Genomic DNA, 22,438 nt, shown 5'->3' with positions numbered 1-22,438 from the left:
TCCAGACACATTATGAATTCCGTTAGCATCCTTCCCTGCCTCCCAGGGTCATGAGGACAAGAGCGATCAGAGAGGCACGAAGGGCTGTTAATCACAGTTTGTTTTTCACCTCTCTCTTCTCTTTCTTTATCATTCAATAAGCTATGAGATATTGCTTTTACAAGTGACTGCCAATGTTTATGATTGCCAGAGAGTGTAAGCCAAGGATTCTAGAATTCAGAGGCACATTATGATAGGACTGTGTTCACTGCTGTGGCTGTCTGTCTGCCTGTCTGTCGCTCCTCACAACAGCTGGATGAGTTGTTACCACGATCCACGCTCACTCTCAAAGCTCACAAGCAGGGAGGACTTCAGACCCTCAACCATGTCAGGGTTTCTAAAGCAGTCTGTTGCCACAGGACAGAGTGAGGTGTCTTGCCACAGGGCAGAGTGAGTTGGCAGGGCAGCATATTATTACAAAGGAAATCATGTAGCAGAGAAGTTTCTCACCAGTATGTTAAACTGTAACACTAACTAATAGGGTGAAAACATTCAGAAGCTCTTAACCTTTTCTAGGGAAAATTAGTTCAAATCATACGTTTACTAGTCCAAATATCCAAACTATCTTCGGACACAGGTGGACATGAAACCTTGACCAAACTTAGTATCAGGGACCTTAGCCAATTCAGCTTGCCTCGCCCCCCACCCCCCCATCCCCACACCCCCCCACCCCACTTTGAAAGAAGCAGCTTGCACTTAAATGAGTTCTTACTGACACACAACAATGCCCTGTGATTGTGCCGCTCGGGTGAAAAACATATAAAGAACATAAACAAAAATAAACGTTTTTATTGTGTAATCAGGAGCAATACCTTAAGAAGGTGCTTCTGGCTAACTTTGACAGGGGCTGTAGAGCCCATGCCTGGGACCTCAGCAACAACCAAGCAGAACAAAACTAAACAACAGCAAGACAAACAGTAAACGCTATAGCAACGACTCACATTTGTTCTCACAGGTTCCCGCACAGAGAGAGAGGGAGAGAGGGGAGAGTGCCATGGGCAGTGGTCACACTGAGGGCTTAGCCACACCCCCCAATCATGGGGTCACCTATCATCAACAGTAGCTACAGCGTAGACAGACATTTGCTAGGAGACGTGGGAATCTGAAGAATATGACGTCCTGTTCAGCAGCTATCTCAGTCAGAGGGGTTTTGAGGCTCTAAAATGCAGATTATTGAATTAAGTTTTGAAAGTGTTGCTTAGATATCTGAACAAAAGGATTTCTAAGAAGATGAACTGGCAGTTTTAGATCCTTTCCGCTTCAAACACTGTGGGATGTTCAGTTTATTGACAATTGATGGGATCTGGTATCGATCGATGCCTGGGTTTCCTGACTGTATTGCCTCACTGTATGACATGAGCTTGCCATGTTGGAAAGCTTGAAAATGAAACCTTTCTTTTCAAAGCTTGATTGACATATGTTTCTGCTAACAGGGACTTCTTCAGATTCCTGGTCTCTCTACTTGGTTAGAACTCATAATCACTACTCATACTAAACTAGTTCAGTAACTACAGTTTTTTTTCTGAATGCATAACAATTTTCTGGATAAATCAAGACAATACAATTGGTTTGTCTTAGCCCCTGATGTTGACCACCTTGAGACCTTTTACTGGCAGGAGGAGAGAACACACACTCAGCATTTGGAACTCTTCATGAAATCAGTTAAAAAAAAGATACAAATCTCAAATTATTAAGTGAATATCACTGTGTAATATTTATTCAACTTGTAATTTATGTACTCTTTTAACCTTTGTCTTTTTTGTTATGACAAAGCATTTATTTAAATAAAGTTATGTATTCATTTAAGCTCGTGGACTTCATGTTTTTATTGGATGCTGCTGTGTCTTGTGCTAGGGCCGGGACATTGATGTACCGAAAATACTCAGACAGTACTAAGGAATCTCCTTAGTACTGTCCTTAGTCAAATGTGTTCTGTAACGACAATCTGCAAAGTCACTAACCAACAACTACATGTTCATCAGCCAGTCTACATGTCTGTTACCATGGGCTGAAAACTTGCCATGAATCTGATCCATGCTGTGATCATGCAGACATCACACAAACATAACAGATTGACTCAATATGAAGGATATCTGCAGCCTTAGAAGGGACTTCACTTTGCGATCTCTGGTCCATAACGTGATCATAACAGGGGGACTTGTCTGTGATCATAACAGGGGGACTTGTCTGTGATTCGTCTGGCACCTCTGATCCAGCCTGGAAACAGACTGAGATACGGAGCCAGAGATCTGAACAGCAAACAGGATATGACTTTATTGAAGTCCTGCCCGGAGGCAAGTCACCTGGTTTTCAACAGGAGTCAAAGAGATTGCACAGGAACAAGGAAGTCATTTAGAATTGGTTTGAACTTCAAGGGGGGATACACTCTGGTGGGACTCGCTCGCTCTTCAGATGACTGCAGAGGGCAGCCTACGGTGGGCCATCATATTATGGAACACTGGGCTTTATCACGACTAAGAGGCCAGTATGTGTCTGCAGGGACACACTAACATATATCCCCTCAAAGTTTTCCTATAGATGCACCAAAAGCTTTTTAAACACAGACACATTCATACACACACACATAATCTTAAAGTGGAAAAGGTAACGCTATCACACTTTGAAAATGGGCACACCTTATCTTAGGGGGAATCCAGGCGTGCGATTCATCAGGAGTTGGAAGGGGGGCGTTGTGGAGGCGACAGGATGGGAGCGAAGGCTGCAGCTCCCCCCAGGCACGGCACAGTCTGACCAGCTCCAGATGTGGATGATTGACGCGGCAATGTTGGTGGTGGTTGTGGTGAAGGGGGGCATCAAGGACATCGTAAGGAGGAAGGAATTGGGGGTAGGGGGGGGGGGGGGGGTTGAGGAGGGGGAACATGGGGAATTTGATTTCTGAGGTAGTGAACATGACAATTAACATTTCCTTCAAAGGAACTGACAACTGCACTTAGGACTTCAAAGCATTCATGCCCCTTTTATGACATGATTAGGCCCACAACTATGAATGATTGTGTATAATCTGAGCATGTGGCACCCCACACCCGGGCTGTCCCAGCTAAGAGGGCGTGCTGAGCCCACAAGCCTGCATCAGACCACCTTCACCAACAGTATGCGGAGCCCACAAGCCTGCATCAGACCACCTTCACCAACAGTATGCGGAGCCCACAAGCCTGCATCAGACCACCTTCACCAACAGTATGCGGAGCCCACAAGCCTGCATCAGACCACCTTCACCAACAGTATGCGGAGCCCACAAGCCTGCATCAGACCACCTTCACCAACAGTATGCTGAGCCCACAAGCCTGCATCAGACCACCTTCACCAACAGTATGCTGAGCCCACAAGCCTGCATCAGACCACCTTCACCAACAGTATGATAGACAAAAACCACAAAAAAAACGGCAAACTGTCAAATCCATCCACTGACCGTTTTTGGATGTTAAAGATCCCATGACATGCTGTTTTTGGATGCTTTTATATAGGCCTAAGTGGTCCCCTAATACTGTATCTGAAGTCTCTTTCCCGAAATTCAGCCTTGGTGCAGAATTACAGCCACTACGAGCAGTCCCACAATGAGCTTTCCTCAGGACGCGCTGTTTGTGTCTGTAGCTTTAAATGAGGAAGAAAGAGGCGGGGCTAACTGCCATGCTTCGTTTGCAAGCCATGATGTCTCGAGGAAAAAACAATATCGCGCTCGTACGGTCGTATCTCATTTTCTCATTGGTGGGCCAAATTCTCTGTGCAGGCAAAGCAGAGAAAGGGGAGGTAACCTTCTTCCTTATGACAACTTAAGGAGAGGATTTTCAAAACCGAGCGTCTCATCTTTCATTTTCTCAAAGGCGGAGAAGAGTACCCAGGGCTTGGTTTACACCTATCAACATTTCTAGGGCTACAAAACAGTGGCACGGCGGCCGGAGGCACGGCGGCCGAAAGGTTTTTAAATAACATAGCCTACCTTTGATGAGGTTTGGTTTTCTGCACAAAATTAAGTTCTGGTGTAGGTCTTCCTTTGCCGATTAACTCCAAATTCTCCTTAAATGTTAACTTTGAAAATGGCGCATATAACAAATGTTAAACAATGTCCTCCTCTCTAGCGGGAAGGTTACTTGCGGCTTCCATTGTGAAGTGAACGAACAAGCTAGCTCTGACGTTACGTTAGCTAGTTTGTTAGCTGCAAATTCATAGCAGGACAACCAATCACAGAGCTGCATTTTCCTCCCGACAACAGAAGCAGCAAAATTCTGATAGGGTGACAAAAGGGGATTTTTTCATTTAACTCTTCACATTCCAACACAAACTGAATAGGCAGGATTGAAGGGTTTATTTCAGAAACATTGTCTTTAGATTGAATTGAATTGATAAAATAAAATTTGAACAGATTACTTTTAAAATATATATTTTTATATATATTACATTTAGTCATTTTTTAGGAGACGCTCTTATCCAGAGCGACTTACAGTAAGTACAGGGACATTCCCCAGGGATATTCCTCTCTGAGGACCTAGAAGGCCCTGACAGTTCCCCACCGAACTGTCATTATTCAACTATGACAAGGTAAACTCGGTTTTGCAGTCAATGACCCCGAATTGTTGTGTTCACAGGTAACTAGGTGGTGTAACAGCAGTGTACAATCCCAGTCGAGGTCCTTCTGAATCAAAGATAAGCATTGAGGTTTCAGATCCCTGAAACTTCTCCACATGCAGATGCTGTAGAGTGCACTATAGGAGATGTCTGTTTCCCAGTTTAAGTTGTGGTCAAACCAGAGATGGCAAAAGTACACAAATCCTTCACTCAAGTAAAAGTACAATAATCATGTTTAAAAAGACTGACTAAATGTTTTCATTTAAGTTAAAGAAAATAAGTGTGGGCTCTGACATATACTTATGTGAAAAGTAGCATACACAAACACAACACTACTCACTACAGATGCAGCGCCTTCAGCCAGAATCCTTTTTGACACAGACAATTTTGAACATCTCCCTCATATATGGCCATGGATGATCAGGAATGTCTCAGTCGTGTAAACATCCCTATGAAATAATATTGATCATGACACCAAATACAGATGAAAACAAGTAAGTAACGAGCCTGGTTTGAAAATGTAAGAAGTAGAAAGATATGCAGATATTTGTGTAAAAAAGTACAAGGTTGTCTGAAAAATTAATTGTTAAGCAATGTACTGATACCAGAAAAATCTACTCAAGTACAGTAACAAAGTATTAGTACTTAATTACTTAGTCAAACTGAGCAATGTTTAGCATCAATCGAATTTTGAGTAGTTATTTTGAAAACATTAAATGTACTGAGAAAACATGGAAAACATTTGCAGTTGACTTTTGTTTTTTCGTTTTTCGTGTTTCGTTTATTCGTTAATCACGCTTGACTGTGTAGACCTGTGGCATTGTTCATAGTCTTGACCTACATGAGAGCTGTTAAAAGGGGAGCAGACTTGGTTAAAATCTCAACCAAGTAGCTGGTGGAACAGAGACCCATGCCTGGAGAAGAGACCCATGCCTGGAGAAGAGACCCATGCCTGGAGAAGAGACCCATGCCTGGAGAACAGAGACCCATGCCTGGACAACAGAGACCCATGCCTGGACAACAGAGACCCATGCCTGGAGAAGAGACCCATGCCTGGAGAAGAGACCCATGCCTGGAGAACAGAGACCCATGCCTGGAGAACAGAGACCCATGCCTGGACAACAGAGACCCATGCCTGGACAACAGAGACCCATGCCTGGCGGCCACCAGTAGCACCAAAGGTAGGTAGTGCCAGGGGCAGGAGGGTAAGTAGTGTCCAGCCCTGGGGTAAGAGTGTATCCAGAAAGGTAACTCTCTGACACTACCATCATCCCCACAGTTGTTCTGTAGATAACCGGCATGTCATCAAACTCCATCCAAACCACCTAAACCACAGCACAACATCATAAAACCAATGCTCCGGAGGCTCTCGTTACCATGGTGACAGCGACTAGGTGGGCATCGGAACATCTCATGCTGGAACACACAGAAGGTCGGAGGTCACAGCAGTCAGATGCTGCTGTAAATGTGCCAGTTTTGGCCGGCGCTTCGGAAAGGCTCTGTTTACACCACTCCTGAGTTGAATCATTTCAGTTACAAATCACCCTGCAACACTGACAGCTGCCTGGGGCGTAGTGTTGGCAGGGCTGACCTGCTGTACTGGCAGGTCTCGTCAGTGTTGCATGGCTTGTACCTTTGCAACTCACTGAGGTAGGATACTTCGGACAGTGTCTGTGTAGCCATGTATGTATGTGAATGTTCCCTCCATCTCTACATGTTTATGTGTTTATTTGATGGTCCAGGTGGAGGAGATGGTTCCTCTCGCCTCCAGCATGTCTCCTCAGCCCTCCAGCACTGAAGAGATGTGTGCTTGTGACCAAGCATTATCCTGACCTTGTGTTTGCCTAAAAGTGTGTAAGTGCGTGTGAAACCCAAAGCATCGGCATAGCGGACGAACCAACGTTTATTTATAGACGTTTTAAACCATTTACTGTAGTATCACTGTGTCCCAAACTTACCTCATGTCAACACTTCATTAGTAACCCACCACACACACCCCTCACTCCCTCCTCCCCAAGTCAGCTACCTCCCTCTTGACCCCCAGGTACCCTTCCCCTCAAACACACACACACAAATGCAGACCAACAAGGTTAGACAGACGTGAACACACACACACAGCTGGGTGGGAGAGAGTGCTGGGGGACATGGAGACTGATGTGGGGATAGACTCTTCCTACATGCGCTCGTCTCTCTCCTGCTGCTGCTTGATGTAGAAGAAAGCGTAACCATGATCGCATGAGGTGTGCCTCTCCAGAACCCTACACATTCACAGAGAAGCTGTTAAACCCTAGTACTGAGGTAAACAAACACTTATCTTCCTGGAGCTCATAATTCTATCATTTCTGGTAATGTGACAGATGTATTTTGTATTTATACATTTACGACATAATTTAAATCTCTTGAATGATAGTAAAATGTCATACATGCAGGCAGGGTTGTTTTATGTCAAGGGCTTTAGGGGGACTTTGAATTCAACACCTACTGACTGGTCTGTGGTGAGAGGGTTGAACGTTACATGCCACAAATCCAAGCAGCTGCACTCATGCCAGTTTTAGGCTGCCTGGTGAAGCAGTCGTATCCCATGCAAGGCAGCCCCGTGATTAGCATTGTGTAAATTCAGGCATCCATGCAACTCTCAGGACCGCACCTATGAATAGCAGGAGGCATAGCTGCTGCACACACAAACACACACACAAAGTCACAGAAGATCTATCACACACACACGCTCTGATACATACACACCAAACGCACCCACATATTGACCAGGATTTCACCACGTTTATTGTTAGGACATTAATTGGGATGACGATGGTTATTAATATGGTTCTCTTTTAAGCTTTAATATCATATGTTGCCTCAGAGTGAGTCGATAGGTACACATTCTTCAAGTAAACACACAAAGGAAATGGTGTCGTCGTGGACTGAATGAGCAGATGCAGAGCGGGGGCAGCTGAGGTGTCACTCCTGCTGGAGGGGTGGGGTCTCCTGCAGGAGGGCTGGGGGGGGACAGTCACTCCTGCTGGAGGGCTGGGGTGGGGGGGGACAGTCACTCCTGCTGGAGGGCTGGGGTGGGGGGGGACAGTCACTCCTGCTGGAGGGCTGGGGTGGGGGGGGACAGTCACTCCTGCTGGAGGGCTGGGGTGGGGGGGGACAGTCACTCCTGCTGGAGGGCTGGGGTGGGGGGGGACAGTCACTCCTGCTGGAGGGCTGGGGTGGGGGGGGACAGTCACTCCTGCTGGAGGGCTGGGGTGGGGGGGGACAGTCACTCCTGCTGGAGGGCTGGGGTGGGGGGGGACAGTCACTCCTGCTGGAGGGCTGGGGTGGGGGGGGACAGTCACTCCTGCTGGAGGGCTGGGGTGGGGGGGGACAGTCACTCCTGCTGGAGGGCTGGGGTGGGGGGGGACAGTCACTCCTGCTGGAGGGCTGGGGTGGGGGGGGACAGTCACTCCTGCTGGAGGGCTGGGGTGGGGGGGGGTCAGTCACTCCTGCTGGAGGGGTGGGGTGGGGGTCTCCTGCTCCTCCAGGTACATGCTGCAGTTGGGGTCTCCTCTCACCCGGGGGGACGTGGGGATGTAGACCCCTGTAAGGGGGTCCACGCACCAGCACTCTCCCCTCTGGCCGTGAGTGGACATGTTGCACTGGAACCACACACACACACGTCAGTACACTCACACAAGCACACACACGTACTTAAGCAGACCCAACACACACACACACAGAACCACACGTGCGTACACACACACACCCACTACACAGACATCCACAGGCACACGGTGGGAAACAGAGTTGTTATGATGAGGAGGGAGGAGGAAGACTCCGGGGCAGAAGCAGGGGAGGGGTGTTGGAGGGGTGTGTGTGTGAGTGGTGTAAAGGAGGGGGTGTGACAGGGGCGTAGGACAGGCGACATGATGCTATTGGACGACATCCCATTCCTTGGCCATCCTCTCCCCCCTGCCTCCACGCCCCGCCCACCCCCTAGCCTCCCCACGGCATGCCAGCAGACCACCAGACCCCCAACCGAGACCTCTTTTCTCTCTCACCCCCAAAAATGAGGTCATAATTGAACTGGACACAGCTATACGCCGAGCGCGGGAGAGGAAACAAAACAAAAAACCCTCCGCCCCCCAGAAAAGAACAGACTATCCTTTTTTTTTTGTTCAATGAGAAAGAACAAAAAGTGACAGTTACAGTAATTAGCAGAGGGACGGCTGGGTGACTGAAACAATCAGGAGTTGTGGAGGTGGCGTTCCCGTGAGCCCTGGGAACCAACATGTTACTTCTGTTTCTTAAAAAAATCATTTCCTCTTCATTCGCCCTTTTTATCCCTCCCCTCTGCATCCCATGTCCTTGATCGACCCCGGACACAGCGCGAGAGGATCATAACGGCAGACACACGAAATGCTGCTTGACTGTTTGGGCCAGACCAGCTCGAAAGATTTGTTGAGCATCACTGACAGACAGACAGGCAAAGAAAACTCTTCAAATTCTTCCTGCTCTCGAAGTCTTCCAGCAGTCTGGTGAATCTCTGGGAGGGTTTTATGACCTGGTAACTGGGTGACCTGGTAACTGGTTAACCTGGTAACTGGGGATGAGACACTGTGGCCTGCTCCTTGTTGACAACATGCTGCTGGAGGGGGGAGGGGTGCTGGTGGTGTCAGCGACACAGCCCAGGAGTGGGGAGGGGTGTGGATGTTTTTTGCAGGAACACAACCCAAGGTATTTTAGAAAAAAAAAGCTGTACTTCTTGTGGGCATGTGAGATGAGAGAGAGAGAACGAGAGAGGGGAGCGAGAGAGAGAGGGGAGCGAGAGAGAGAGAGGGGAGTGAGAGAGAGAGAGGGGAGAGAGAGAGAGAGAGAGAGAGGGGAGCGAGAGAGAGAAAGAGAGAGAGAGAGATGTGGAGAGACTGAAACAAAGGGAGACGTTTATGCCTTTGCTTGAGAATGTCTGTATCCCGAGACAAGCTTTTACTTAAGGTAACTAGTTTGCTAATTAGATCTGCAGATATCCAGTACACAGGCAGGTTTCTGGGTTGGTACTGTACAATGCTGGTTCTTCAAATGCTTGATAATATATATACAGAAATGTACAGAAATTCGTTGTTACCTACACAGTGAATTGAAATTCTAACAAGTCTGTTTCTTAACATGTTTGTAAAGCACATGGAACCCTGTTAACTACAACACATCTAAATAAAGACAAACACACACAGATTCACACACAGATTCACACACACACAGATTGGCACACAGGCTCACCTGTTTGAGGTTATAGTGACCATGCTTGTCACAGTTGGGGAATTTGAGCTTGTAGAGATTCTCCAGCAGACCCCTGTTGTCCTGGAAGGTCATCTTGGAGATGTGCTCCAGTACCCTGCTGAGCTCCTGTTGGCAAGGGCTCTGACAGGATAGGACAAAGGAACAACTACTTCTCATATAGTGCAGTGTTACAGTAACAGTTTAATTGCAGCACAGTTGAGAACCCAACACAGCAGGATGTAATGGTGGCTATTGTTAAACTCACCTGGTTTCTAAGTCCAGGAGACCTTTGAAAACCTCTGGACTGAACCCCCCCCCCCCACACACACACACACCTCCAGCACAGTGCAGAGTCTGACACACACACCTCCAGCACAGTGCAGAGTCTGACACACACACACACACCTACAGCACAGTGCAGAGTCTGACACACACACACACACCTACAGCACAGTGCAGAGTCTGACACACACACCTCCAGCACAGTGCAGAGTCTGACACACACACACACACCTACAGCACAGTGCAGAGTCTGACACACACACACACACCTACAGCACAGTGCAGAGTCTGACACACACACACACACCTACAGCACAGTGCAGAGTCTGACACACACACACACACCTACAGCACAGTGCAGAGTCTGACACACACACACACACCTACAGCACAGTGCAGCGTCTGACACACACACACACCTCCAGCACAGTGCAGAGTCTGACACACACACACCTCCAGCACAGTGCAGAGTCTGACACACACACACACACCTCCAGCACAGTGCAGAGTCTGACACACACACACACACACACACCTCCAGCACAGTGCAGAGTCTGACACACACACACACACCTCCAGCACAGTGCAGAGTCTGACACACACACACACCTCCAGCACAGTGCAGAGTCTGACACACACACACACACCCCTCCAGCACAGTGCAGAGTCTGACACACACACACCTCCAGCACAGTGCAGCGTCTGACACACACACACACACCTCCAGCACAGTGCAGCGTCTGACACACACACACACACCTCCAGCACAGTGCAGAGTCTGACACACACACACACCTCCAGCACAGTGCAGCGTCTGACACACACACACACCTCCAGCACAGTGCAGCGTCTGACACACACACACACACCTCCAGCACAGTGCAGAGTCTGACACACACACACACACCTCCAGCACAGTGCAGAGTCTGACAGAGCGCTGTGCTCCGCTGACCTGGCTGGAGATGAGAGGCTGCAGGGGGAGGCTCAGTCAGGTGGAACTGTCCTACACACACACACACAGACCTATACACACACACACACAGACCTACACACACGCACACACACAGACCTATACACACACTCACGCACACACACACACCTGATCTTGGTGAAACAAACAAAATATTCTAAAAGCCGGTGAGTGCGTACTTGAGCATGTCTGGTGGGGGGGGGGCTCTGTGAGCTTCATTATGCTAAGCCGGGCAAGCTTGATTAGACACAGTTAGAAAGTAGTTCAAATGAATTTCAGCAGTGTTTTCACACAGGTCCCCTGCGACCACCCACGAACAAACAGCATCACCATGCCGGGACCTGGACAACAAGGCTGGGGACAGAGTGTCCCCAGCCGCCCACGTTACGCATCGTTCCCTGTGCTGCCTCCAGCGCAGCCTCCAGCACTCTCATCGATTGTCTTTGTCGGCCCCCATATTAGGAGTTTTGCTGCGATGCGGTCTGTTAAATTCTGCGATGCGGTCTGTTAACCCTCGTGCTGCCTTCGGGTCACATGACCCAAAGGTTCATAACGAACCATCGTTGTGTTTACCCAATTTTACCCAATACAAAAACAAATAAAAATAATTTTCTTTTAACCTTCGCAATGTGGGGGGTCTGAGACAGCCCAACGGTTAAAAGAAAATGCTTCACTTTGTTTTTGTATGCGGTAAAGTTGTCGCAATACGACGGTGGGTCACAATGACTGATGGGTCAGAACGCCCCGAAGATAACACAAGGGTTAAATGAGGGGGAAAATGCAGGCATGTATATCATTGTTCCAGAGGATCCAAACACTTGCGGTTCCTCTCGGGCGCCCCCGAGGCAACGCCCCCAGGCCACGCCCCAGAGGCCATGCTCATTTGCATGCGGGAAACAAGGAGAGCCCTTCAGACTGCTGCACATCAGCCGGCGTTTCAGAGAATGTGTGTGTGTGTGTATGTATGTGTGTGCTTCATTGGTTATTTACGAGAGGGTCTGGGAGTTGGGGTGGGGTGGCACAGGGACAGGTTTGCAGATGGCATTCAGCATGGTGTGACACACCCTATTATGAGTGTGTGTGTGTGGGGGGTGTGGATCTGTATGTGTGTGTATGTACCCAGAAGAGGGCACTGCTGTGTTGAGCAACATGCCCTGCCAGGTGACCTCTGACCCCTGTGGAGACAAGGGGAACGGAGCTTCCTGAGTCCTTAATGACCTGCAGCAGGCAAACGCTTCCTGTCTGGGATGGTTCTGGGAGAGAGAGGCAGGAGGAAAGATTCTGGGCCTTCAAAGGATCTGTGTGTCTCACCTGAGGCTGTGTGTGGCCCCTGGGTGTGTCTCACCTGAGGCTGTGTGTGGCCCCTGGGTGTGTCTCACCTGAGGCTGTGTGTGGCCCCTGGATGTGTCTCACCTGAGGCTGTGTGTGGCCCCCGGGTGTGTCTCACCTGAGGCTGTGTGTGGCCCCTGGGTGTGTCTCACCTGAGGCTGTGTGTGGCCCCTGGATGTGTCTCACCTGAGGCTGTGTGTGGCCCCCGGGTGTGTCTCACCTGAGGCTGTGTGTGGCCCCTGGGTGTGTCTCACCTGAGGCTGTGTGTGGCCCCTGGATGTGTGTGGCCCCTGGGTGTGTCTCACCTGAGGCTGTGTGTGGCCCCTGGATGTGTCTCACCTGAGGCTGTGTGTGGCCCCTGGATGTGTCTCACCTGAGGCTGTGTGTGGCCCCTGGGTGTGTCTCACCTGAGGCTGTGTGTGGCCCCTGGATGTGTCTCACCTGAGGCTGTGTGTGGCCCCCGGGTGTGTCTCACCTGAGGCTGTGTGTGGCCCCTGGGTGTGTCTCACCTGAGGCTGTGTGTGGCCCCTGAGTGTGTCTCACCTGAGGCTGTGTGTGGCCCCTGGATGTGTGTGGCCCCTGGGTGTGTCTCACCTGAGGCTGTGTGTGGCCCCTGGATGTGTCTCACCTGAGGCTGTGTGTGGCCCCTGGGTGTGTCTCACCTGAGGCTGTGTGTGGCCCCTGGATGTGTCTCACCTGAGGCTGTGTGTGGCCCCCGGGTGTGTCTCACCTGAGGCTGTGTGTGGCCCCTGGGTGTGTCTCACCTGAGGCTGTGTGTGGCCCCTGAGTGTGTCTCACCTGAGGCTGTGTGTGGCCCCTGGATGTGTGTGGCCCCTGGGTGTGTCTCACCTGAGGCTGTGTGTGGCCCCTGGATGTGTCTCACCTGAGGCTGTGTGTGGCCCCTGGGTGTGTCTCACCTGAGGCTGTGTGTGGCCCTTGGGTGTGTCTCACCTGAGGCTGTGTGTGGCCCCTGGGTGTGTCTCACCTGAGGCTGTGTGTGGCCCCTGGGTGTGTCTCACCTGAGGCTGTGTGTGGCCCCTGGATGTGTCTCACCTGAGGCTGTGTGTGGCCCCCGGGTGTGTCTCACCTGAGGCTGTGTGTGGCCCCTGGGTGTGTCTCACCTGAGGCTGTGTGTGGCCCCTGAGTGTGTCTCACCTGAGGCTGTGTGTGGCCCCTGGGTGTGTCTCACCTGAGGCTGTGTGTGGCCCCTGAGTGTGTCTCACCTGAGGCTGTGTGTGGCCCCTGGGTGTGTCTCACCTGAGGCTGTGTGTGGCCCCTGGGTGTGTCTCACCTGAGGCTGTGTGTGGCCCCTGGATGTGTCTCACCTGAGGCTGTGTGTGGCCCCTGGGTGTGTCTCACCTGAGGCTGTGTGTGGCCCCTGGGTGTGTCTCACCTGAGGCTGTGTGTGGCCCCTGGGTGTGTCTCACCTGAGGCTGTGTGTGGCCCCTGGGTGTGTCTCACCTGAGGCTGTGTGTGGCCCCTGGATGTGTCTCACCTGAGGCTGTGTGTGGCCCCTGGGTGTGTCTCACCTGAGGCTGTGTGTGGCCCCTGGGTGTGTCTCACCTGAGGCTGTGTGTGGCCCCTGGATGTGTCTCACCTGAGGCTGTGTGTGGCCCCTGGATGTGTCTCACCTGAGGCTGTGTGTGGCCCCTGGGTGTGTCTCACCTGAGGCTGTGTGTGGCCCCTGGGTGTGTCTCACCTGAGGCTGTGTGTGGCCCCTGGGTATTTCTTGGCAGTTGATTTTCATGCGGGACTTGATGTCGTTGTGGTACTGCAGCACAGCGGACACCTTGCCCCGCAACCTGGCGTTCTCCAGCGGAGGCCTCCAGTACACAGGGCTGTCAGTGGTCGGCACCTCCACTGTGGGGCCACACACACATACATATACACGTAACAACACACGCATAATAATTCATATACACACACACATACAGACATGCTTGTTAATGATAACACAAACACTGACTTCACGCTCAAGAATGTAAAAATGGAAACAAGACATGTGCATCTTCAGTATACTGTTCCGGGTATATGCTACAACTTGCACAATCCGTTTTTTTACTTCATGAAATGGAGTTTCTGATGACATATTGTAAGGGAATCAATCGACTTTGGTTTTGACGGAACACTGGCCTGTTTTGGGTTAGGGGCTTGAGCTGTTGGGTTAAGAGAACTGGCGATGTTTGTTTACAGTTATTCTTTCAAGAATCACACTGGACAGAATTATTAGCACATCATATTGTGCAAAACCTTAATTTGATTTAAAATGTTTATAACCCTTCAGGGTCCAATGAGTACTCAAAAGTAAACAAGGTCCAGTTTATAAACTCAAAACTGTCGATACTTTCGGTAAGCAGAGATCTGCCAATGGATGACATACAGCAGGTGTAGTTACTGTAAACTACAGTTCATACTGTGACTCAAGTACATCTGTTCTCTCACATGCACACTCAAAAATAGACACTCACAAACACACACACACACACACAAAAACACACAGACATTTGCTCTCTCTTTAATCATGAGGAGCTTTCAAAGGGACTGTTTTCTAATGACAGGTTGAGTCAAACAATGTGAAGCCATTCTGTGACTCTGACACACAATGGTTTCCATGACTCCCTGGGGCATGGTGCGGGTACGCCTCACTATGATGTCACTTCCGGCAGGGCAAAAACCCTGTCAGAAGTGATCAGGACAGTCATTTGTTTGGCGACAGTCTCAAAAGCCCTGAAGGGCTCGTGCACTTTTGCCCAACTGAATGTTCATATTTTTCTTGTTTTGTAGAGAGAGAGAAGGAAGAAGTGAGTGAGGAGCTGAACCCTGGAACCTGTGAGGAAGCCTGAATATACAGCTCCCCACCTTGTGTCTAACCACAGTTTTAAAAACCTTGCCAACATTGTGAAGCTGTCTCTCACTGTCACCCATCAACACTTCTCTTTAGATGGAATCCGTCAGAATACATACAAGACATGTTCTTGGCAACATAGCATGGACACCAACACCGCTGCCTACTGAAAGCAGAAGGGTCTTGGCTCATCAGTGACCTATGTGACATAGCTCCACCTCCAGTCACCCAGGCTGAGGGATCAGCAGGTGAGGGAAGCCTGCCTCACAGTAGTCACTCTCATTCAGTCCCATGGGACACAAGGTGTTTCCATGGATTGAACCCCAGATGTGCTCATGACAGCTCGTTTGTGCTTCTCTTTCAAGAGTCTCCTCAGACTGGATTCTGACCTGCAGTAACTACAAAGTTTTTACTGTAAAATAATAATACAGTAATTGAAAGTGAGCGACTCTTTCCAACAAAGTCTGTGTGAGACTCGAGTGTTGACTGAGGGCAGTGACTTCACAGCCAGGCAGTGGGAGAGAGAACACAAGCAGTATGGAAGCACTTTGACTGCTATTCCTGCTGAGTAAGAACTCTTTAACTGAACTACCTGCCAGCGGCTGTGTGTGTGTGTGTGCGCATGTGTGTGTGTTTGTGAGAGTGTCTCGCTCCACTAACTCTCATCTGTAATTAGGGAAGCACAAACAGGAGACTCTGAGACTGTAAATCACTCCTGGAAGGGACAGCAACCCTGTGACTCTGCCCGGGTATTCACAAGCACCGTGTCTGGGAGAGAGAGAGAAGGGAGAGGGAGAGAGTGTCTGTGTGTTGGGTGTGTGTGTGTGTCTATGTGTGTGTGAGGTGTTCAGTGAGAGGGTGTGTGTGTGTTGGGTGTGTGTGTGTGAGAGGTGTTCAGTGAGAGTGTGTGTGTGTGAGTGGTGTTCAGTGAGAGGGTGTGTGTGTGAGTGGTGTTCAGTGAGAGGGTGTGTGTGTGTTGGGTGTGTGTGTGTGAGAGGTGTTCAGTGAGAGTGTGTGTGTGTGTGTGTGAGTGGTGTTCAGTGATAGTGTGTACTCTCTCAGGGTGGAGGGATGTGTGTGTTTTTTTACAGGATGATGTTCAGCCTCTTAATCGTCTCCAGCAGCGTTTTGGTTGATTTCTTACTGTCATGATTGAAAAATATTGACATGCTGCCATAATCTTCAAAATAATAGAAAGTAATGGAATCGTTTTCACACTACCCGCAGTACAGACCACCTGGTTTGTGTGAAAACATGGGATTTTTCCAGCAACTGTCAGTTTGTTTGCTTCGAGTTTCTCAAATGTTGTTAATAAACTGGAATCAACTAAAACACCAAATCCTTAGCAACACCATCTTACCTGTCACAAGCTGTCTGAACTCTGGCACTGAACGTTACGCCTGAACTCTGCTTTTCTAGAAGTTTCATAACACAGCGTGAGTAATCTGCTATATTTACCATGTTGCTTGGAGTCTGACATGTGTTGCCATGGTCACGCTCAAGATTTCTCAACAAGTTCATGATCTGAAGACAATCTTCAACTGAATACTGAAGCTCAACTTTCCTCTTTAGTGAGCTTTGCCTTTTGCACACTGATGAGATAGATAGTGGATATGTTATACTGTGTAACCAAACGAAATGAGTTGGCTGATGAACAAAACCATAAAACAACGAATGATGAATTATGGATTTTATCTAGCAAGAACACCCCCGAGCTCCTTGTTCAACTCCTCAAAGAACTCTTCTGCAAACGTCCTCCACGAGCTAAATAGCGAGCTAAATCACAAATCTAAAGGGACTGACTGCCCACAGGCGCTTCTATTTGCGGCCCCAACCGGATTTGGATCTGTTCCCTCCTCTCAGCTGGTTTAACAGCTCCTTGAGGAGAATGTTTATAATCACTCAGCTTCATCAGAAGCAGCAGAGACAGGCCTAGGTGAGGTTCTGCCCTTTGCTGTGTCACGAGGAACATACATGTTGGATCTTGTGGAGGGGAGGTAGCTGGCTGTGTAGGGTTGCTGGTGGTTCGTTATTCTAATATTCGACCTGCTGTCCGGGTGAGGGTTGTGTCGTGCTGAGTAATGATGGAGGAGCCCTGGAGAGGGCAGTCTTGCCTGTATCAGGACTCGCCATCCTTTAGTTGTGAGCTACATGCATGCGTGTGCGTTGTGCAGAATTCAAAAATTTAAAACAATCCTGGTTTGGAAAACTCTCCAAAACAGTCACCGAATCAAGCTCCGTCCCAGTGGAACGATCCTAACCAAGGATCCTGTCAAGGAGTCCTGCTGCTTGTGAACCCTCATGCATCGAGTCCTGCTGCTTGTGAACCCTCATGCATCGAGTCCTGCTGCTTGTGAACCCTCATGCATCGAGTCCTGCTGCTTGTGAACCCTCATGCATCGAGTCCTGCTGCTTGTGAACCCTCATGCATCGAGTCCTGCTGCTTGTGAACCCTCATGCCTCGAGCCCTGCTGCTTGTGAACCCTCATGCCTCGAGCCCTGCTGCTTGTGAACCCTCATGCATCGAGCCCTGCTGCTTGTGAACCCTCATGCATCGAGTCCTGCTGCTTGTGAATCCTCATGCCTCGAGCCCTGCTGCTTGTGAACCCTCATGCATCGAGCCCTGCTGCTTGTGAACCCTCATGCATCGAGTCCTGCTGCTTGTGAACCCTCATGCATCGAGTCCTGCTGCTTGTGAACCCTCATGCATCGAGTCCTGCTGCTTGTGAACCCTCATGCATCGAGTCCTGCTGCTTGTGAACCCTCATGCATCGAGCCCTGCTGCTTGTGAACCCTCATGCCTCGAGCCCTGCTGCTTGTGAACCCTCATGCCTCGAGCCCTGCTGCTTGTGAACCCTCATGCATCGAGCCCTGCTGCTTGTGAACCCTCATGCATCGAGTCCTGCTGCTTGTGAACCCTCATGCATCGAGTCCTGCTGCTTGTGAACCCTCATGCATCGAGTCCTGCTGCTTGTGAACCCTCATGCCTCGAGCCCTGCTGCTTGTGAACCCTCATGCATCGAGTCCTGCTGCTTGTGAACCCTCATGCCTCGAGCCCTGCTGCTTGTGAACCCTCATGCATCGAGTCCTGCTGCTTGTGAACCCTCATGCCTCGAGTCCTGCTGCTTGTGAACCCTCATGCATCGAGTCCTGCTGCTTGTGAACCCTCATGCCTCGAGCCCTGCTGCTTGTGAACCCTCATGCATCGAGTCCTGCTGCTTGTGAACCCTCATGCCTCGAGTCCTGCTGCTTGTGAACCCTCATGCATCGAGCCCTGCTGCTTGTGAACCCTCATGCATCGAGTCCTGCTGCTTGTGAACCCTTGTGCCTCGACCTCTGTCACAGGAGCTGTGGGCTGGAGGGATTATCAATAATTGAGCTGATATAGGAGAATATCAACAGCACTTGTTTCCAGAGCCAATTTCTCCTCAGGTTTTGCAAAAACTTGCAAAAAAGATCAGTCTTTTTAGTTTCCTCCTTTCTTTCTTTCTTTTTTTCCAAGTTTGCCTGTGGTTCGTGCTTAGAGAATATCAGCTGTCGATGGTTACCACAGAAAAAAGGTGTGGTTGCACACAGTTATTACATTACAAGTCAAGCTTGATGACTGCCAATTCAGTCACATCAGTCTAATATTCGTGTGAGGTCTTGAGCAGGACCAAGATTAGATTGCGAAACAGCTGCTCACATCATGAAAAAGGGTCTGAGATAGCAAAATATAGGTGGATATTATGAAGTGGTAGTTCGCCTTGCATATCATTCATTTGTCTGTTAATTTTAGTGACTGAATCGTGCCATATTACTATCTTGATAGTAATCCTGTGGTATAGTTAGGAATAAAGCTGCAGTTTACACATGAAGAACAAGAAATCCTCTCCACGATTGCAGGTAACAACATGTAGATCAGACCCAAAGGGCTCTCTTTTTTTTCTCTCTCTCTTTCTTGCGCACTCTTTCTATCTCACTCTCTGTATCTCTATGTCTCTCTCTCTTACACACACACACACACACACAGGTGAGGGTATGAAAGGGAGGAGGCAGGTCTGGGCACACTTACAGTGCCCGGGGGCAACAAGGGCATTCCCTGTCAGGAGGCAGACTGCAGCGGACCGTGGGAGAACGGGGAGGGGAGAGGGGCCGACCGGTCACACAACAACACAGACAACTGGAGAACCTCAAAGCTGACAAACGATAATTGAAGCATAGAATGGTAGAAGACATGAATTGTCATAAATAAAGGATTGTGAGGTGCCCCGGTAGTAAGCATACCATGTAGGCTGAGGCCTTACCGCAGCGGCCTGGGTTTAAAACCTGGGTTCAAAACCTGGGTTCACCATAACTCTTATGGTGGATCGGCTCCATTGGCTTCCAAGAGACAATTTAGGAAGTATGACAAAAGAACTGACGTGCTTTGGGTGGTGGGTACTCAAGTAGGTATTTACAGTTCAGAAGACATTTTCATGTTTTTGATTCATACACACAGTCATTCATCATTGTCAGTTACTTAAAAAATCAGTGTTTCTGTAAAGTAGGTGCTTCTGGGTGTTCATTTGAACTATAAAATCACATTCAAGAACCGTGGCCTACTAATACTAGCCTTGTACATCAAACAACTCTGACCATATTTGTCACAGAGGGACGACCACTGTGCCCAGCGTCTTGTTCAGCTGACAGACTCTCTGCTCTCTCCCTCCTGTATGAGCACAGACTCTCTGCTCTCTCCTTCCTGTATGAGCACAGGCTCTCTGCTCTCTCCTTCCTGTATGAGCACAGGCTCTCTGCTCTCTCCCTCCTGTATGAACACAGGCTCTCTGCTCTCTCCTTCCTGTATGAGCACAGACTCTGCTCTCTCCCTCCTGTATGAGCACAGGCTCTCTGAGACCGTTGTTGTGACAAGGCTCTGTCTGTGATGACTGGAAAAGCTGGCGATCAAAGTCCGACGTTGTCATCCAAATCTCTGCCAAAAACCTTTACCTCTCGCCCTTTTCCCCTTTTAAACCCCTCTCCCTCCAATTTCAGCAAAAAACGTCACAATGTCAATACTTTTTTTGTACTTTAAGTCAAACAGTGTTCTGTATACTTAGACTCCACAGCTCAATAGCCTGCGTGTGGATGGTCCATGTTCACAGACCAATCCATTAAAGGAACATTCCAAGGTTTGTGTCACTTTGAGCTTGATTTGGCCCTGTGTTCTGCTAACCTGGCCAGCACCGCTAAGTCCTGATGTCAGAGAGGCATGGAAACCCTCCTGTCGATGGTATGATGCAACAATGGCCTCAGCAGGCTGGATGTCCAAGCAGCAGCACTGCTGTATGACGTATACCAGGTGAAAGATGGCTGACGTCGTAGAATAGGGTGTTTGGTGACAGGGAGGAAAGGATAGTTTCAGGAGAACTCAAGTTCCAAAACGCCCCGTTTCCTGTCAAAGTTTCAGGGATGGGTTTGTCTGATAGTAGACTCCAGGAGATGAGCTTGTTTGCATTGAGCTTATGGATGTGTACCCTGGCTGTGTTACCAGTTAGTTTAAAGAGACTTGTGTTTCATGGAAACTGCTTTAAAATTATGTAATCTCAGACTGAATTATCCGAACTCTTTCTAGCATTGAATCATATATTTGAATGAAGCATGTCCTCCACCATTAAACACACAATTCAGTCCACATCCATGACATGACTACAGCCCATTCATCTATTGCAGATGGTCTTCAGTGCTGTTTCTGAGACATTTCCAAACGCCTTTTAAAATCTACATTTAAACATGTTTGTGTATTTATGGCATCTACGTGTAAAACATTTCTAAAAACATTACAAACCGATGCTACTCACCACTTGCGTCCAGGTATTCCTGACCCGCCGTTGGTTCCAGGTCCACTTTGCGCGAGCACCTGCCCAACCCTTTAACGAGCTGCTCCAACGGCAGCACCGAGTCCGCGCTAGGGTAGCACCTCAGCCCGGTGGAGCAGCGCGGTGTATAGACGCCGCACAGCTCCCCCTCAAGACGGGCACACACCGGACAGCAGCCGCAGCCCGGTTCACGCACGATCTCCACACAGCTAGCGACAAGCCTCGGACAGGCAGCCTGTCGCTCCGCCGTGCAGCTTGGACAGCGGAATATCAAGTCCCCCTGCTGGAGGCCAGGCAGCACCCAGCACGCGAGCAGAGCTACCCAGACGATGTGTAGCACCATTGTGTTGCTATGTTACGTTGACTGGGTGATAATAGTTAAGTTAGCTCAGAGTTACTGATGTGAACTTCAGGTGGAAGGTTGTTACCGTTCATTCTGTCAACAAGGAGGTGAAAGCTGGACTGGGATCTTCAGGGTCCTATCGCCTAACATTTTGCTTTGTTTGTTTTTAAAGGCAGCTTTGCAATCGAGGGAATGTTAAATTTGTGTTGTGTCTGTGTGAGAAGAAAGATAAGGTACTTCTCTACATGGACTTTGGCTACAGGATGTAATTGGAAAGTACATTTTTGTAAAGGAACTTATGCCTCAGTATAAGTTCAATAAGCATGACTTTCCTGAGGAGTTTCACAGCACATGCTGAGTGCTAGTGATGCATTAATGTAATATTTCTGGCCTGCCCATTGACACTCCATGACATCTAGACACTTGGACAAATAGAGTTACTTTCAATCTACAAGCAGTCCAACAATGTCTAAAACGGTTTGTTCAGATGCTGTTCTTTCCCTGTGAAAAAAATAAAAAATGCTCAGCTCTAAAGATAGCCTATCCGCTGTGAGAGCTTGACCTCACTTCTGGTCTGTTAAACAGCCGTAAAACAGCCCGCTAGATTATCTGATACTACTGACTGTGTGACGAGTTATACGATTGGAGAGACTTTATTCCAAGATGCTAATTTGAGTGTAGGAGATGCATTGAATGCAATTTCATTGTATCGACTGTCCTCAGGATTGAACCTCATCAGCTGGCTGGCTAACTGTGCAGGGACTGCAGAGAGAGAGAAGCAGACTGTCGCCATCCCCTCGGGCCTCTACCCCTGCCCTGCTGTCATTTACGCCACGTTAAGGTGAACATGAGCGGCTCTGAAGCAGCATCTCGTGTCCTGGTGTGAGCGTGTGCTTCAACATCACCTGTGGAGGGTTTCCTGCGTGCCACACTGGGAGACAGAGTCAACG

The 22,438-nt window shown here is 49.1% G+C and overlaps 1 protein-coding gene across 1 annotated transcript; it reads right to left on the bottom strand.

Annotated features, from left to right (window-relative positions):
* Positions 1 to 7,859: 7,859 nt before the first annotated feature.
* On the bottom strand, positions 7,860 to 21,653 carry LOC134017066 (insulin-like growth factor-binding protein 2-B). Its single transcript, XM_062456347.1, has 5 exons — positions 21,128 to 21,653; positions 14,160 to 14,320; positions 9,880 to 10,020; positions 8,132 to 8,261; positions 7,860 to 8,097 (listed from the first exon to the last, which is right to left on the bottom strand). The coding sequence occupies exons 1-5, from the start codon at positions 21,486 to 21,488 to the stop codon at positions 8,066 to 8,068; spliced, it is 825 nt and encodes a 274-aa protein (XP_062312331.1). The 5' UTR covers positions 21,489 to 21,653; the 3' UTR covers positions 7,860 to 8,065.
* Between the last annotated feature and the right edge of the window lie 785 nt (positions 21,654 to 22,438).

Source organism: Osmerus eperlanus, chromosome 3 (assembly GCF_963692335.1).
Source record: "Osmerus eperlanus chromosome 3, fOsmEpe2.1, whole genome shotgun sequence".
Classification (NCBI taxonomy): Eukaryota; Metazoa; Chordata; class Actinopteri; order Osmeriformes; family Osmeridae; genus Osmerus; species Osmerus eperlanus.
This window is presented reverse-complemented; position numbering and strand designations above follow the sequence as displayed.